The following is an 18,367-nucleotide window of genomic DNA, read 5'->3' as shown; positions in this document are numbered from 1 at the left end:
TGATTATTACCAGCGTGCCAGCAGTGTGTGCCCCGGGAAGAGCACCAGACCCAATGCTCAGTAACGAGCCACAGAACACAGTGCCCTCCATGATGCCTTCATCCAGTCCTTGTCTTAGCTTGGTGAGGTACATGCAAAGAAGACAAGCCCAAAACCATGAGCCAGACCCTTCTTTAGGGCATCCCCACAATTCGTGGAAACCCAGCAGCTGGGAGAGGGAGACAACACTACCACCTTAAGGCCTGGCAGGGTGTTGTGGGCTGAGACAGTCACATCTCCACCCAAATTCCTCTGGTTGGTGTGTAGGCCGTTGGAAAAAATAGAGGAGAGGAAGGAAACGGGAGAACACTTGATCCTACAGCATTTTCTTGCCCTGATCAAGGTGCCTGAACTTGGTGCTGGGGTCACTAGGGAGATGTGTAGGCATTTAAAAATACATATGTTTTATTGATTTCAGAGAGAGGAAGGGAGATGGAGAGGACAGAAACATCAATTATGAGAGCCATTGATCCCAGCTGCTTCCTGCATGCCCCACACTGGGGATTGAGCCCACCACCTGAGCATGTGCCCTGACCAGAGAATCAAACCCTAGCTCCTGGTTCATAGGTCAATGGTCAACCACTGAGCCATACCAGCTGGGCATATGTAGGGATTTTTAAGCAAAATGTGAAATAATCTGATTTGCATTTGGAAAGTCATTCTCTTAGCAGTCTGGTGGGTCAATTATTTTTTGGTCTTCATCATAGTCCCAATTAGAAGTCCAGGACTAAACTGTGGTAATTTTTGCCACAAATATAATCCAGAGCTGACATCTGAGGAAACAAATGAGTGATTGGCCTGAAGAGCTCACTTCTGCAAAATACTGAGTGGATAATATGAGAAGTGACTAGCCTCACTATTATATAAATGCATGGTAAACCTGGCCAGCATGGCTCAGTGGTTGAGTGTCAACCTATGAACCAGGAGGTCACGGCTCAATTCCCCTATCAGGGTACATGCCAGGGTTGCAAGCTCCGTCCCCAGTGTGGGGCATGCAGGAGGCAGCCCATCCATGGTTCTCTCTCATCATTGATGTTTCTCTCTGTGTGTCCCTCTCCCTTCCTCTCTGAAAGCAATAAAAATAAAAAATAAATAAATTAGATCGAAGCTTGATCCACTTCTGCGGTGCAGGCAGGGTTAGGTGAGGAGGAGGAGGATGCGTTGACGGAGAGAGAGGTTCAGCATTCCAGGAAGGAACTTGGGCAGCCTGTTCATGCCCTTGGACCCAATGACTACATTTCTTGGAATTTATCTGAAAGCGTATCAGGAAGTCACCGAAGATAAGGACAAAGCCTCTGTGTAATGTGTACTGGGTATAGTAGGCAAAAAAAAAAAAAAAAAAAAAAAAAAAAAAACAAGATGCCCACAATCTTGGGAACTGTTAGAACCTATAATATGGTATCACATAACTGTTAATCAAATTATAATAATTCAAATTATGCAAAAACCTCATCAGTTCTGTTTTTTGATGCACATGCACATGTAAACATGGGAGGAAAGACGCTAACATGTGAGTGGAGGTTGTCATTAGTTGCTGACATTATGGGTGGTTTCTGCTTTTTTAAAAATGTTTTCCCATATTTTTTTATTTTTTCCCATACAAGAGGTTCATCCTCAAATAGGAATTGCAGGCCACATGAGGTGCTCCCAGGGAGGCCACACACAGGAATGGACAGCCTACCTTGAATTCTTAGCCCACATAAATAATAAAAAAAATAAAATTCACCCACCTTTAAGTTCCTACTGTATGCTTTGTGCTCTACATGCTTAACCTCGTTTAATCCTCTGATACCTCTCTGGATGAGGTTATTAACAATACTACAGGCCCAGTGCACAAAATTCATGCACGGCATGGGTGGATGCATGTGTGTGTGTGTGGAATTCATGCATGGGGGGGAAGAAGAGGGGCTCCCTCAGCCTGGCCTGCATCCTCTTCAATCTGGGACCCCTCAGGGGATGTCCTACTGCCAGCAGTCCGACATCCCTCTCGCAATCCAGGACTGCTGGCTCCTAACCATTCGCCTGCCTGCCTGATTGCCCCTAACCCCTCTGCCTGCCTGCCTGATGTCCCTAACTGCTCTACCCTGCTGGCCTGATCACTCCTAATCGCTGTCCCCTGCTGGCATGATCAGCCCTAACTGCTCTCCCCTGCCGGCCTGATTATCCCTAACCACCTCTGCCTGCCAGCCTGATCGCCCTTAACTGCCTCTGCCTCAGCCCCACCACCATGGCTTTAAAGGAGGTCCAGAAGACATCTGGTCTACCCAGTCTAATTAGCATATTACCCTTTTATTAGTATAGATTCCCATTTTAGAGAGAAAAGAACGGAGGCTTCCCGTCTCATCCCAGCGTTTTCTTGCCCCCTCCTGTTCACTCCACCGAGGACTTCAGCATCAGCGCAGACCCTGTTCTCTGAGCAGCAGACCTTCCCATTGTCCCTGGAAAACTTTCCAAACTAAACACATCAGGAATGGGAGGGGGAGGGCGCTCCTGAGGGCACTGCCCCTTCCTCCTCTGTGGCTTTAACTCGACCCCGGGGCATGCCCAGCCTCCTCACTCGGGGTAGAGCCTGGCAGGTGCCCTTTCCTCCAAGGAGCCAGGTCAGTGCCCAGGATCTAAGATCCAGGAGGCATGTCCTCTCCCCTCTGCAATGCCCACCCTCAGCTCTCAGCGCCCTCCCTGTCCTTCTCCCACCTCTCCTCTTGTCCCCCTTCATTCCCAGCACCCCTCTGTTGGGTTATCTCTGTCATTATTGCTGGAAGCAAATGCCAAAGAGGGTTTTGCAGAACAATGGTTCCAAGATTCACCCCTTCATGGGCACAATGTCTCCTAGCACCAGTCTCCTGTCTCCTTGGGGTTGGGAGGCCCATTGGGTTCTTATAAATGGGCTTGGTCGAACTTAGGGTGATGGGTGGGCAGGCCCATGACTGGCTGGGGGGGCAGGGGGGGGTTGTGCAAGGCCTAGTGCCCTCCGAGGGGGAAAGAACTTCGCTTTGTCTTCCAGGCCGAAGCTCCCACAGACTGCGGCAGATGAGGGCGATGGCTGCCTTCCCCAGCCCCTGCCTCGAGGGGTGCCTGCTCACCCTCCTGCTTCTGCAGCTGCACGGGCTGCATGCAGATCCCGGGCCGGGCACAGGTGGGTCTCCCCACTGTCCCTAACTTCAGGGTGGACAGAAATGACCCCATCGGTTCTCCCTGGAGGCTCCCCTGGGCCAGGCGGGTGCCATGGGGTGGACTGGTCCAGGAATGAGCGTGGGGATGCTGTCCTGGGGCAGGGAGTGTTTAACTAACTGTCTGGTGTCTAACTGTCGGGTGTCTAACTGTCCCAGTGTCTAACTGTCCTGGTGTCTAACTGTCCTGATGTCTGGCTGTCCAGTGTCTGGCTGTCTGGTGTCTAGCTGTCTGGTGTCTGACTGTCTGGTGTCTAACTGTCCCAGTGTCTAATTATCCTGGTGTCTAACTGTCTGGTGTCTGGCTGTTCAGTGTCTGGCTGTCTGGTGTCTGGCTGTCTGGTGTCTAACTGTCCCAGTGTCTAATTATCCTGGTGTCTAACTGTCTGGTGTCTGGCTGTTCAGTGTCTAGCTGTCTGGTGTCTGGCTGTCCGGTGTCTGGCTGTCCGGTGTCTAGCTGTCTGGTGTCTGGCTGTCTGGTGTCTTGCTGTCCCGGTGTCCGGCTGTCTGGTCTCTAACTGTCCGGTTCCCGGCAGCTACCTTTGATGTGGTAGGACCTGCGGAGCCCGTCCTGGCGCTGGTGGGCATGGACGCAGAGCTGCCCTGCCACCTGCCTGCGAACCTGAGCGCCGCGCCCCTGGAGATGCGGTGGCTGCGGGAGCCGGAGGCCCTGGCCGTGCTGGTGCACCGCGCCGGGAGCACGCAGGACGCCGAGCAGCTGGCCCGGTACCGGGGCCGAGTGGCGCTGGTGCTGGACGGCCTGGCCCAGGGCCGCGTGGCGCTCCGGATCCGCGGGGTCCAGGCCTCGGACGACGGCGAGTACCGCTGCTCCTTCCGGCGGGAGGACGGCCCAGGCCAGGGAGAGGCCCGCGTGCGCCTGCGGGTGGCCGGTGAGTGCCCTTCTCCCTGACTCCCGGGAGGCGTGCGCCTCTTTTTACGTATATTTTTATCGATTTCAGAGAGGGAGGGAGAGGGAGAGAGAGATGGAAAGGTCAATGCTGAGAGAGAATCATTGATCAGCTCGCAACCTGGGCAGGTGCCCGGACCTGGAATGGAACCCTGACCTCCTGGTTCATAGGTTGACTATCTGTCTGGTGTCTGGCTGACCTATGATCCATGCCCGCTGGGCTGGCACCCGTTCTAATGAGGTTATGAAATGCCTTGTACTGACACCTTGTCTCCTTATGTAATGTAGTATGGAGAGGAGTCTCCCTCACTCCCATCCCCGTATGCTCTTCTTTCTCAATCTATGCAGCCATGTGGTTATAAGGCTCCCAGGGGGTGTCCCCTGAAGGAGTAAGACCAGCTTCTCTCTCTGCAGCGCTGGGCTCTGACCCTCACATCCATGTGGATGTTCAAGACAACGGGGAGACCCAGCTGGAGTGCACCTCGGTGGGGTGGTACCCAGAGCCCCAGGTGCAGTGGAGGACACCCACGGGAGAGACGTTCTCTTCCACGTCAGAGTCCAGGCATCCTGACGGAGAAGGCCTGTTCACCGTGGCGGCCTCCGTGGCCATCAGGGACCCCGCCGTGAAGAACCTGTCCTGCTGCATCCAGAACGTCCTCCTTGGCCAGGAGAAGGAAGCAGACATTTCCATACCAGGTCAGTGAACCCAACACTGGGTCCCTAGGTGAAGCATGACCTCCTGGCAGAGCGGCCTACTTTCTTCACCTAAAATCCACCCCACCCCCGCCCACTCTCCTGAGGGAGCCCCACCAACTTCACTTAAAGGTTCTAGCCCCACCGACATGGCTCAGTGGATGAGCATCGTCGACCTATGAACCAGGAGGTTGCGGTTGGATGATCGGTCAGGACACAGGCCGAGTTTCAGGCTCAATCCCCAGTGTGGAGTGTGCAGGAGGCAGCCGATTGATGATTCTCTCTCATCATTGATGTTTCTCTCTCTCTCTCTTTCTCTCTCTCTCTCTCTCTCTCTCTCCCCCCCCTCTCTCTCTTTCTCTATCTCTTTTCATCCCTGAAATCAATAAAAATATATTTTTAAAATATTCTGAAGGCATAAACTGTACTAAGACCTTGCAGAAAATCCAGATTTGCTTAGGAGATGCACCTTGGACAGAGAAGCTTTGTCCCTGCAGGACTTCCTGATCCTGAGACTCTCTCCTTGACCAAACAGGAAAACTAAGACTGTTCTGTTTCCGCCCTTGCCCCCTTTCTCCTCCATCCCAGGTGAGAGCTCTGCCCAGGGTCCTCGGGAAAGCGAGTCTTCTCACTGTCCCCCACCCACTGCCTCTGATCCAGGCAGGAACTTCCTTCTCCCTGGGTCACCGAGTCTGTGCTGTTGCACCCAGAGGTGATACTTCCCCTTCCTGGGTAACTTCCCTGTCCTCTTGGCTCAAGTCCTCCATTGATCATTAAGGAGGAATTCCATAACAACATGAATTCGTCCATGTTTTCCTTGTTCTGTCCCAAAATGACTCATGTTGATCTTCATTCCTCTCTTCCTCTGCTTTTTCCAACCTAAGATATTTTTTCCCCCCTGAAAAGCCTGAGTGGCATTGGAGGGACTGTTTTCACCTCGGAAGGAATGGGAGGGAGAGGTCCAGGTCATGCCCTCTTCCGAGTCCCTTTGGAACCAGAGGAAGAGCCGGACTTGCTCAGTTTTTCTCAACAAATGTCCTTTGTTTCAGCTCCTTTCTTCCCAAGGCTGATTCCCTGGGTGGTGGCTGTGGCTGTCACCTCAGTGGTCCTAGGAGTTCTCACCATCGGGTTCATGTTTTTCACCTGGAGACTATACAAGGAGAGGTCCAGACGGAGGAAGGGTGAATTCAGCTCTACAGGTAAATCATAGAACCCCTTGTTGGGGTGTGCTTGTCGGGAGTGCATCCAAGTGAGGTTGGATCCAAGTCCTGTAGGATAACTGCCAGTGGGAGATATCAGACTTTGGAATTCTGAAAGTCAGAGGGGATTATAAGGCTCCTGGAGTCACTGATACTCAGTCTGAGCAAGGACAGAGGTTTGGGTCAGAACCGGTTCTATTAATAACAGGTATTAGACCTGAAGTTTGCTCACTACCCACCCTGAGGCTCTATCCTCACTTTTACCTCAGTTTCCCAGTAACGACTACAGATATGATCCAAGCCAATAGGAACTTCCTGCATAGTTCTTAGAAAACAACACAATTCCTGTTCTTCACTATTGATCATGTTTCAGTAATTGAGTAGTCATGATGTAACAGTTACTCCTTTGTGCTTTTCTCACACCCCTTCATCATGTCCACTGTAGAAGGTCATTTTTTATTCTGTTTGTTTTCCAGAGAAACTCCTGAAGGAGCTCAGTAAGTTGTCTTTTTGTCGTTATTTCCACCCTCAAGGTTCTCTCTCTCTCTCTCTCTCTCTCTCTCTCTCTCTCTCTCTCTCTCTCTCTCTCTCTCTCTCTTTCTCTCTCTCATCTCTATCTCTCGCTCTCTCCTATAAAACCTTTCAGTGACTCTCTCTGTCTCATTGCAGAGTGGAAGAAGGCTGCACTGCATGCAGGTCAGTGACTCTCAACCTCTCAAGGGCTCCGAGGCTTCAACCCCCAGGGACTCAAAGTTCTACAATAGTTGGAAACCAAAGCACCAACAGCTTTTAGAGATGAGGATAGAGAGAGTGGAAAGGTCCAGATGGCACCAACTTTTCCTTGAGGCACACGGCGGCCTGAGTGGGAAATGGATAGACAAGCCCGTCTGACACTCGGTGTTAGGCCCTGGGGACAATCAGCTTGTACATCACCTGTGGCTGTCGAGGGAAGGGAATAGAGGCAGCTGAGCAGGCCAAACAGCTCAGCTCTCCTTGGAATTCTCAGTGTGTGTGTGTGTGTGTGTGTGTGTGTGTGTGTGTGTATGTGTGTGTTCCTATCTCTTTGGAGAAGGGAGAGCAGGGCTTGCAGCCTCTCACAAATGTATGCCTGCTCAGACTCGCTTCCTCTCCGTGTCTAGTTGATGTGACTCTGGACCCAGACACTGCCCACCCCCACCTCTTTCTGCACGAGGATTCCAAGTCTGTGCGGCTGGAAGATGCACGTCAGAAACTGCCCGAGAAACCCGAGCGATTTGACTCCTGGCCTTGTGTGCTGGGGCGGGAGGCCTTCACCTCCGGGAGGCATTACTGGGAGGTGGAGGTGGGGGATAGGACCGACTGGGCCATCGGGGTGTGCAGGGAGGATGTGATGAAGAAAGGATTTGACCCCATGACTCCCAAGAATGGGTTCTGGGCTGTGGAGCTGTATGGAAACGGGTACTGGGCCCTCACCCCACTCCGGACCCCTCTCCCCCTGGCGGGACCTCCCCGTCGGGTGGGGATCTTCCTAGACTATGATTCAGGAGATGTGGCCTTCTACAACATGATGGACGGGTCCCACATCTTCACTTTCTCCAAGGCCTCTTTCTCTGGCCCCCTCCGGCCCTTCTTCTGCCTCTGGTCCTCTGGCAAAAAGCCCCTGACGATCTGCCCGGTCACGGGTGGGCTGGAGGAAGTCACAGTGGAGGCTGAGGCCAAGGACCCTGCCAAGGAGATCCCACTGTCCCCCTTAGGGGAGGACACCGCCTCTGGGGACACAGACACACTTCATTCCAAACTCATCTCTACCCAGGCCAACCAGGGGGCACCTTAAGGCTGAGCCCAGCTTAGCTGCTTCCCTTTGCTCTCACCCCTCTCTGCCACCCCGCCCCCTGAGGTCTCACCCAGCTCCCGTGGCTTCTTGGGAAGCTTGTGTAGCTGCTGCTGGAGAGTGTGGGGTATAGGACCTTTCTAATCTGTTTCTGTACCCATAGTCAGTGACGCTTCAACGACATCTGTTCTCCTAGTTTGGAGGCCACATCCTAAAGGGAAGGACTTGAAATAAACTCAACAGACAGCCCAGGGGTCGAGATAGGGTCAGGTTGGATGGTCATGGGGTGATGACAACCATCCTGGTGTCCAGATGAGGGGTGTGTGGAGGAACAGGCAAGCAGAAACCCCAAAGGATTCTAGGAACAGAAGACCTGAGGCTAACACCCCATCAAGGAACCTGGAGGGGACACTGGGATGAAGGAAAGTGAGGTGACCCTAGACCAGGGATGACCGCCTGGCTTGCCCCTACAGAGTCAGGGCCTGTATCCCAAATACCTAAGCTTGTCCTACGTGGCAGGGGGGGAAATGGGCCCTGCCACTGTGGAGTCTGAGCGACTGGAAGGCGAAGTGGAGGAGAGATGCTAGGAGCAGAGCCAGGGTGTTGGACAGGAGGTGGACAGAGAGGAGGATGTTAGACAGCTGTGTGCACAGCAGTGTCTCAGACCCCGTTCCTCTTCACACCGGCCTGCTACTCTCTTGCCTGGGGGTCATTCCACCCTCACATTGTGGGCCCCACAGTTTCTCCTTCTCCTCCTCTTCATGATCTGGACTCCCTCCTGTTCAGAGGCTGTTCCAGAAATCATCCCCTCAGGGATATCATCACTTCATCAGCCACTATCTCAGCCTTGTGCCCCCTCAGCCATCATCCCAATGTCCTGTGTAACCTCCCTCAAACACCTCTTCCCTGAGCATCAACAGCTCCCCATTTCCAAACCGTGGCCTGTGCACTCTCTCCCCACACAGCCTTCCTCCCATGCCCTCCTCTTTGGGTCCCCTGATTGGTGTCCCTGCTCAGCACAGCGAGCCCGATTGCTACTGTCTGTTTTCAAGTTTTCTTATGCCCGAGGCACCTCTGGTCAACAGGCTGCACACTTATCCGCACTCACATCTCCTACTCGGATTGTACTTTCTCGCGTTCAGGATCAACGTCGCCCATGGTCTTAACCTAATAAACAAGTCTGTCTGATTGCTGCACCTTCCTTTCTTTATTGCAACGAGTGCACCCAGGACAAAAACGGAGGAAAGGCCCGGCAAGTATGGCTCAGTGGTTGAGCGGCAACCTATGAACCAGGAGGTCACGGTTCCATTCCCCTTCAGGACACATGCCCAGGTTATGAGCTCAATCCCATGTGGGGTGTGCAGGAGGCAGTTGATGGATGATTCTGTGTCATCATTGATGTTTCTCTTTCTCCCCCTCTCCCTCCCTCTCTGAAATCAATAAAAAATATATAATTCATACACACATAGACACACCCCTGAGGAAAGAAGACATGTTGCTTACTGACATTGTGGTTCTATTTTCCTGGGACCCATTGGAGCCTGACAGCAGTGGATGGGCTCACCTGGCAGGCAGCCTAGGAGCTGCTATCTCAGGAGAACCCAGGGACTCACACAAAGGCCCGGTGCCCACTGGCTGCCCACCCTTAGCCTCTGTGTGGGTGCTGACTCCATGTTCACCACTAAAAAAGGTGATTCTGGTGCAAGTGAGGAAGCCATGTCCGTGAATTTTAAAAATACTTTTCCAAGAGGAGGAAATGTTTGGAAAACTTTTCATGGTAATGCCTTGGAACCGGGAAGCAAGCAAACAAACAGACCTGGTGATTTGGGTGGAAACCACTGTTGAAGGCCCCAGGCAAGGACCAGGCACAGCCACGTCCCAGAGGCTCTGACCAGCCAGCTCTGCCACCCAGAGGGATAGTGTGAGTCTCAAGTCCTGTCCTCGTCCTGCCTCAAACACTATTCACCCCACACTGCCCATTGCGTGGGCACCCACACTCTACAGCTGGGAGAAGAACATGATTGATTCCTACTTTAAAAGTGTTCATTCGTGTTCAAATTATGCTTTTAGAAAGTCAAAGAAAGAAAAAAACTAACTTAAAAAAAATAATAAGTTGGAAACCTCAGGCAGTTGCTTTGCTGGTTTGGTGTGTACCTTGAAATGTGTATGTGAAACCTCAGCCAGAACAGATGGGGCTGCCACAGGAACCCCTGGCTGAGAGTAGAAAGAAAACCGGTTACAGATTTTAATCAGCGCCACAACCTCACCCCTCACCCCACTTCCTTTTTCCCTTCAAGGAAAACGGTCACCGGGCCGGGACTGAGCAGGTGACAGGCTCTGAGGGAACACCTGTGTCTTTCCTCTCCCCAGCCCTAGCCTCTGGGCACCAAGCACCCAGAAGCAGACCTTATCAGATGCCCCTGGGCAGCCCTCTCCAGTTGGCACAGGGGCCAGTGCCTGGGGGACACTGAGTTGGTAATTTCTGAATCTTCTAACAGAGAAGACATGCCACCTTGCCAAATGCTTTGCCAGCGTCTGTCTTTGTCACTTGGGGCAGAATGAGTGATCCTGAGATTTCAGAAACCTCTCAGGTGTGTTTACAGAAGTGGCTGTGGTGGAAACCTCGGGTCAAGTGCTCCCTTTTCGGGGTCTACTAGACACAGAAACTACTCATCCTTTCTTCTCCCCTCCCCTCCTTTTGAAAATGATTTATTGCAGTGTAACATCCTTTCAGAAAAGCCTACCCATCTTCAGCGTGCAGCGAGATAAACTCAGAACACGCAACAAGACACCCAGCCCCTTACACGTGTTACATATCAGGTAGGATTTCAGAGGTGTTTGCAGCCTTCTCCACAGCACACGTGTCAGTCATTCCTTTCTAAAAACGTTGCCTGCAGAGTGTGAAAGGGCGTTCGTGTGAAAGAGGAGTGAGCAGAGGTGTTATAGTTTGTAGTTGAAATGCGGTGACTTTGCCTTCTGCTTTCCCTGGTTCCTTTTGTACTCCATGAAAAGATAATCTGTGGGACAAAAATATAAAAACATGAAGGATGGACATTTTCTTCAAAAGAGCAACAAATTCATCTTCGTGCTATTTTTGTAAATAATAAGAAAGTCCATCCTCAGACCCGTGTAAAACACTTTTGTGAGCCCCCATAGAGAAAATGTACCCTTAAGATTTGACTTTGACGACCCATTTCCTTGTTGAAAGGGCGAAAGCCACACCCGTAAAAAGAAAAAGGCCCCGCTGGGATTCGAACCCAGGATCTCCTGTTTACTAGACAGGCGCTTTAACCAGCTAAGCCACGGAGCCAGCACGCCGGCTCGCGTCCAAATCGATGAGGAAAGAGGAAGACCTGTGATTTTATTGGGCGCATTTATTTACTTCTCTATCCATCTGGGCCAGGAGCAACCCAAATGTTTCCCAAGACCCTAAAGATGAGCCTTGGCCTGCGAGGGTTCAGTCTGAGCTCTCCCGGTGTGGGCGCGGGAACAGAGGGCCAGGGGAGGGGAGCAGGGGAGGGGAGCAGGGGAGGAGATCAGGGGAGGGGTGCAGGGGAGGGGACTAAGAGAAGGGGACTAAGGGGAGGGGAGCAGAGGAGAGGATCAGCCGCCTTCACGCGGAGACACGCCTCCTCGGGTCCTGGGACACTTGGACAACAGAACAGATCTAGCCCCAAGAACAGGTCCGTTGGGGAAGCAAGCTCTATGTTCTCTACCTCACGGTTTTCAGTTCAAGTTCCAGTCATTCCTTACCCCAAGTCTTTCCGTAGATTTTGGTTCCACCTGCCTGCTTGTAGCTTATAAAGTTAACTTATACAGTTCTAGAGCTGCACCTTAAAAACACAGGCTTCGCCATGAAAACCTGGTCTTGGAAAGAAATGAAAGAGCGATTCCCTCTCTGAAGCCACAGGAAGAGCCACTTCCTTGTCCTAAAACTTGTCCAAAGGCTCTCTTTGGATAAGATGTCAAATTGAGAGCCTTCCCTGAAGTTTGTACTTTCCCACGGGGGGGCTGTGTGTGTGTGTGTGTGTGTGTGTGTGTGTGTGTAGCGGTTCCCAGCTTATCTTCTGCCTGGTAACGGAAATCTGAACGAACAGCTGTAGTGAAACTGAGCCGTTTACAAACTGTCGCCATAGCTGTGGGAGTCTCTCCCCAACGGAGGCCTGCGATTCTGAGCGGCTGCCTTGCTTCGTGTCTGTTGTCATGGCGACAACGCTGAGACCTGTATTTCTAAACGGTACCAATCAGAGGGCTTTCTCGGTCACACTCTAAGGCCTTACTTCCGCCTGCATCCGTGACGGGGGCAGCAGGACTCTGCTAGATGTCTTGTTTTTGTTGAGATTGAAAGGCGATGAACTCAACCCACAGTTCGATCGGAAGGCCATGAAATAAGCACCCGTTTCTTTGCTGTTGTAAGAGGAGCCTTCGTGTCCTTCCAGTGCTTGCAGCTAACGTATTGATAAGCAGCGGTCCCAGCTGGTGGGGCTTTGGCCGGGCTGTGGCGGGCATATAATTCTGACCACATAACAAGTAATAACTGAAACTCTGCGTTTTCTCCCATTATGAATATGGGCAACAGATCACAATTGTGTTTCAGTAGTTTTGACTTTATCGCTATGGTTATTTTTCAGGTTAATTCCAGTGCTCTATCAGGTTATAAATCCCCTCCCGGGAGGGAGGTTACCCTCAGAAGGGCCTGAGAGGGGAGGGTTCGGACCCTCGGGGACCAGCGCGCGCGCACACACACACACACACACACACACCCGGCTTCGACGGTTGCCCCGCGGGCTGGTTTTGATGAAGATGAGCCGCCGCCCTCAACTTTGTGCGAGGGCCAGTGGCGCAATGGATAACGCGTCTGACTACGGATCAGAAGATTCCAGGTTCGACTCCTGGCTGGCTCGGTGGGCGCAGTCTCATTTTACTCCTTCCTCCGCCGACTACGGAGGAGTCGGGGAGCTGAAGGAGAAAGGTCCCGCAGTCGGCGGGCCCCACAACGCGCGGCCCACTCCTGCGGCGTCTCCCCCAATCCTCACCCCTTCTCCCACCCCCACGCCCCGCGCCCGCCCCACCAGTCACTCCGGGGAAAGATGGGTGGTTGGAAGGAACCTTAGGCAAAGGGAAAGCAGTTAAAATGCACAAATTCACTTTGAGAAGCAACCTTGATAAGTTCCTGGCTAATATTGGAGCCCCTCTAATTTTGTGCTCCCCCATCCGGGCATTTCCAGTAAAAAATGACAGGCACGCCAAGGTGCCCGCGCATGCGCACAAGGCAGGGCTAGGGACACAACAGGCGCCTGCGCGTGCGCACACAGCGCCGCTAGCGCCGAGTCGAAGGGCAGAGCTTGTGGGAGGAACAGTAACCCTTGGAAGGCTGCTGTCACCGCGTTTCCGTAGTGTAGTGGTTATCACGTTCGCCTCACACGCGAAAGGTCCCCGGTTCGAAACCGGGCGGAAACAAGTTTTTTTTCTCACCATGTAACTAATCATTAAAAGCCTGTTTTAATTTTCTTAAAATGATTACGACCTCATAAACACGTGCCTCCTTTTCCTGTCTGGCTCGCCCCGGGCTGCGGTGCTGACGGGAGTGCGGAGTCCGCAGGCCGCCGCCGCCCGGGCCCCGGAAGCGCATCCCCGGCTCGCGGCCTCCCTGCCCCCCTCCCCGCCTCGGGTCCTGCGACGGTTCGGTCCGGACACTCGGTGAGCGCGGAGCCGCCCGGCGCCCCGGGTCCCACGCTCCGCGCGACCGAGGGCGGCGGGGGCGACGGCCTCAGCGCAGCCCCTGCAGGAGGGGGCCGGGCGGGCGGTCCCTCGGCCCTGGGTTCGAGGAGTCACCGGTGGAACCCCTTGGTTCCCCGGGCTGCGCCCCGTCAAAAGCGGGAAGACCCGCCCCCAAGTTTAGGGACCGACCAGCTGCCGCGACCTGAGGGTGCGCCGCGCTCGTTTCCGGCGGGACCCGCGCCTTTGACCTCTGACCTGGGGGCGCGGGGTCCCGCTCAGACCCGGGTTCTGAGGTCACCGCGCTCGCTCCGGCCCTCGGCCCCGCAGGAGGGGCGTCTGTGACGTGTGGGGGCGGCGGGGAGGGGGGCGCCCTCCGTGGGGAGCGGGATCCGTCTACACCGGCCGCCGGCGCCGCCTCCGCTCCCCTCGGGCCCAGCTCGTGCCCCTCCGGGGCCCCCGTTCGCCAGAGGAAACAGGGCCGCCCGCGGCTCCGATGGACGGAGGTGTTTCTGTTTGCAGACCCAGGGCCAGGCGGGTGGGGGGCAAAGTACCATTGCATCTGGGGACCGCAGTGAGGCCGCCGACCGGTGTTCGACGCCCGCGGCTCAGCGCTCGGGAGGCCCCGTCCTGTCCCTCCTTCCCGGGGGTCCTCCCTATCCCCCCCCCCCGCCCCCTGTTTCCTAAACTCAGTGAATGCAAAGCGGCCCCCGAAGCCAGAGGAGCCGGGAGCCCGAAGGGTGAGGCAGTCGAGTCCCGGGGCCGGTTAACAGGAGGCTGGGGCAGAAACGCAGCCCGGGGAGGTTGGGGGGGGGGGGGGTCTGCGCGTCCCCCCGACACGCGGGGAGGGCACGGGGCGCTCGGAGGGGTCATCTCCAGCTCGGGGGGGACACGTCCAGGCACCGCTGCCGTGATAGCTCGCGGGGCTCCGTGACCGCACGGTGCCCCAGGATCCGGGGCCAGGTGGAGGGCAGTGTCACTGGGGTCCGCACCTCCGTACCCCAATGGAAACCAGGCTCCGGCCTTGCCCACATTTCCTTGGGGGAGATGGAGGGGGGGTAGCTGACACCATGTCCTCTTGCCCATGTAACTCCCTGCACCTTGCACATGCTTTACTTGTACTTTTATATTACACTAAGGCCTGTACACACATTCCTGCACTGCCGGGGGGGTGGGGGGGAGGTCCCCCTCAGCCCGGCCTGAGCCCTGGGGGATGTGGAGGAGCGGGCCTAAGTCTGAGGGGGACATCCTCTGCACTGAGGCAGGGGCTGGAGAGGCTCTGGCCACCACTCATGGGCTTGTCTGCTCTGAGCTTCTGCCCCCTGGTAGTCAGCGCACTTCATAGTGACCCGTGGTTCCACTTAGTGGTCATGGTGGCTTAGGCTTTTATATACATAGAAGCCGTACTTCATGCTCACTTTCCTAAGCATGACATCACTAACCTTCTTCCAGGCCTTTCCTCCAGCCCCGAGGCCCTCTCTCGCCATAAGTGAGAGCAGAGAGAGGAGGGGGCCGTGTGACTTTGAGGGGGACTGAGATTGTTTGCACATACGGAATAATCCATGATTGTCTATGTAGAAAACCCAAAGGCAGGAAGGGGAAGGCAGATGCTGACCAGGAGGGGAGCAGCCCTTCGAAAGTCTCGTCACAGAGAGCGGGAGGCACCGGGAATGCCGCCTGAAGTGGACTTTTCTCACAGCTCTGTGCTTCTAATGTTCTACTATTTGAAATGTTATTTTTTAATCAAATTTTTATTAAAAAATGCAGGGTTGTTGCTCTTTTAATGTTAGCATGAAGACACTTTGTTGTTGTCTTTTGTGGGAAGGCCAAAGGCCACGAATAGAGTGTTTAGCAGCTGGATAAAAATGGGGAAAATAGGATTTTCTGTCCTGGTTTTTGAAGATCATTCTTGATTCCATTCACGCAGCAGCCACTTTGGCTCATAAGACGTACAGTGTGGGGAAGCCCAGCATCCTGCCTGCTTTCCTGATGCCACTGAGTAGAGCCGACTTTCTGAATCCACAGCTCAGGATGTGGCCTTGGCACCCTAACGTCGGCCATGTTGGGTAGCCATGCTCAGGCTTTCGGTGATGAGACGAGATGGTTTAGCTCAAAAGAGCCAATGCTTCTGTTTCTAGGTTGTGGGTCGTGCCATGGAGAATCCTGCAGCTTTTAGAGTTTTTCTCCATGTCAGAGTTGACCTGTGAACAGCTCTTATATCTCTCCCTTCTGAAAACTTTTCCTGTTCAAAGCGGCAATGGAAGATTTGATTGACTCTTTGAGGAGAGGATTTGGGGAGTTGTACAATTTGTGTGTGTGGAAGTTGTAGAATTTTATGGATTGTTACCCATATTCTGCTGGAAGTACCAGGGTCTTATTTCCATGACTATGAATTCAATAATATTACTATCCCCATTTCACTTCAAATGCAAGTAATGAAAATATTGTGCAAGCGAAGCAGTTGTAATTTGCAATAAAGGGTAGTGATGAAAGGACAATACATCGCAGGGGAAGTGGCCATGGAACTCAGAGCGGTAGCATGTCTTCAACATAAAACTAGAAGGAACATTGTTTCTGTACAAGGACGCTACTTTTTTAGACAGAGAGTCCTGAAGTGGGAAAGGGCAAATTAGGAAAACGTACACCCGCCTTTAAACCACTTTTCCCACCCATTAGGCACTTACATTCCTATCTGAAAAGCCATAAACTAACGTCCTAGTTTATACACATTTGGGAATTTGGAGCCCAGAGTTCTCACAGTCACATTTATAACTCTCAAAAACGGAAGCACTGTCCTGGGAGAGCTGGGAAGGACACGAAGGGACACATTTCCCTGAATCCGTCCCGTTCTCAACTGCGGTCACGGCGAACACGCCAGAGAAACACCCCTCCTCTCCAAGACCCTCCAATGGCTCCCCGACCCGGTCACCGGAGTGACGACCGGAAGCGCTACCGGAACTTCCGGAGGACACGGCCGCACCGCGCGGGCTCACTTCCGGGTCCCCTCTAGGCCGTTCGGAGGGCCGCTTCTCTGTTGCCCCGCCCGCTGGCCCGGCCGGATTGAGCGGTGACTCCCCGGCGGCCGGCGGCGGGAGCGAGGGTTCCCTCCGGGGCTGCCGGCCGGCCCCTCGCAGACCCGGCCTGGGCTCCGTCCCGGGCCCCTGGAGGGAAGTTCGGGCGGAAGAGGGCGGCCAGCATCAGGAGGGGGGCTCACGCGGGGCTGCTTCCCCCTTAGAGCCTGATGGAGGCCCTGAGCCCTTCTCCGGATTATTTAAAACCCGAAACATAGGCGACAAAGAAAACCAATTGTACCACGAAATAGTTACCACAGAGTTGAAATGATTTGCAACGTAGTCATATCTGTGCTTCTTCATTAATTCAATGCATTCAATATTAAACAGGAAGACTCTCTTGACAACTGTATTTTTTTTCCCCTTTTTTCTTTTTGTACAGCGAAGGTGGGGATTTATTGAAGAACAAGTACAGACTCCCATGCGGGGAAGGGGAAGGAAACTCACCGCACAGACTCCCACGGGGGAGGGGGGGAAAGTCCGCGACAATTGTAGTCTTAAGATACTTAAGTAGGAGATGTTGGTAACAACTGTATTGTAACAGGAAAATATCTGCTATTTTTCTTGGCGACAAAGCCACAGCTACCTCTCTTCCTACTGTAATTTGTTGCTTACATTCATACGTGAAGAATATGCTCAATTTCAGTTAAAGGTTAGAGATTTTTAAGATTTTTTTTTTCCATCCAAGTTCACCAGTCCCCAACTAAAACCCAGCAAAAATGCTCAATACAGTGGCTAGGACATGGAAAGTCTCTCCTCCTCTCCCCCTGCCATCTCCCCACCCCCCCCCACCCCCCCCCCCCCCCCACACACACACACATAGCAGATATTGGTAATTTTATTCTTTTTTTTTTTTTTTTTTTTGTTCCTGTCCAGATTTCTTTTAAGTGACATGATGGAGTTAATCACATGAAGTACTGAGTTGAGACAAAGTTAAATTATAATTCAGCCCACTAATTCAGATATATTTACCTAAAAGTAAAAGGCCAACTTGAGAAGCAAAAAGCACTTATTTTCTGAACAGGCCCTACCTTATTATTCCAATATAGAACTAAGGATTCCCTCTCATTTTTTACAGACATCAACCTGTGGTTTGAGAAAACTTTTCTACTATTTACTGGAATAAAATTGTATTAAATAGATGAGAAAAACAAGGACGCCCGAACAGGGACTTGAACCCTGGACCCTCAGATTAAAAGTCTGATGCTCTACCGACTGAGCTATCCGGGCCCTTGCAGGAAAGGAGCTCATTTCGACTATATTTAATACAATGATAAACTCGAAGGAAAAAGTCATTTTAGAATTTTTATCTGTGATTCCTGTTCAGAGCTAGCCGTTCTGAAAATGCTTCTTAATATTATCAAGCACAGAAACTTAGCTACTGAGAATTTTCTGTAAGACCGAAGTCAACCCTTTCACATTAATAGTAATGTCCCCCAAATTCTATCTTTATCATATATATGATATATGTTTATATATAAAATGGATGTATACATAGTGTCTATAGATTCTTACTGGACTGATAGTATTCAGTGCATCAAGGACTGCCAGTTCGTGGGTTTCCCAGAGAAATAGCTAAAATATTCTACCCTTGGGCCCCAGCAGAGAACTTTCAAAGGGAAGCCGATCCGATGTTGTGCTTTAACGATTAATTCAATCACTTTTTTCATGGCACTTTGGACACCTAAAAAGGAACAAAATAAACGGTTTGATTCCGTGCTGGGCCTCAACTGTCTTTGGAGAAAAGATTAAAGAAAAGT

The 18,367-nt window shown here is 52.6% G+C and overlaps 1 protein-coding gene and 4 non-coding genes across 5 annotated transcripts; 3 read left to right on the top strand and 2 right to left on the bottom strand.

Moving 5' to 3' along the window:
* The first annotated feature begins 3,036 nt into the window (after positions 1-3,036).
* BTN1A1 (butyrophilin subfamily 1 member A1) lies at positions 3,037-9,006 on the top strand. The gene is made up of 8 exons (XM_036453243.2): positions 3,037-3,175; positions 3,523-3,551; positions 3,667-4,099; positions 4,531-4,812; positions 5,859-6,008; positions 6,485-6,505; positions 6,678-6,704; positions 7,148-9,006. The coding sequence occupies exons 1-8, from the start codon at positions 3,070-3,072 to the stop codon at positions 7,819-7,821; spliced, it is 1,722 nt and encodes a 573-aa protein (XP_036309136.1). The 5' UTR covers positions 3,037-3,069; the 3' UTR covers positions 7,822-9,006.
* Positions 9,007-11,054: 2,048 nt separating this feature from the next.
* Positions 11,055-11,128, bottom strand: TRNAT-AGU. The gene has a single exon. It is a non-coding gene; the product is annotated as a tRNA-Thr (tRNA).
* A 1,521-nt stretch (positions 11,129-12,649) lies between these two features.
* Positions 12,650-12,722, top strand: TRNAR-ACG. The gene has a single exon. It is a non-coding gene; the product is annotated as a tRNA-Arg (tRNA).
* Positions 12,723-13,205: 483 nt separating this feature from the next.
* TRNAV-CAC lies at positions 13,206-13,278 on the top strand. Its single transcript has one exon. It is a non-coding gene; the product is annotated as a tRNA-Val (tRNA).
* Positions 13,279-17,764: 4,486 nt separating this feature from the next.
* TRNAK-UUU lies at positions 17,765-17,837 on the bottom strand. Its single transcript has one exon. It is a non-coding gene; the product is annotated as a tRNA-Lys (tRNA).
* Positions 17,838-18,367: the final 530 nt, after the last annotated feature.

Source organism: Pipistrellus kuhlii, unplaced genomic scaffold (genome assembly GCF_014108245.1).
Source record: "Pipistrellus kuhlii isolate mPipKuh1 unplaced genomic scaffold, mPipKuh1.p scaffold_m20_p_24, whole genome shotgun sequence".
Classification (NCBI taxonomy): domain Eukaryota; kingdom Metazoa; phylum Chordata; class Mammalia; order Chiroptera; family Vespertilionidae; genus Pipistrellus; species Pipistrellus kuhlii.
Note: the sequence above shows the minus strand (reverse complement) of the source record. Positions and strands in the feature narration are given on the sequence as shown.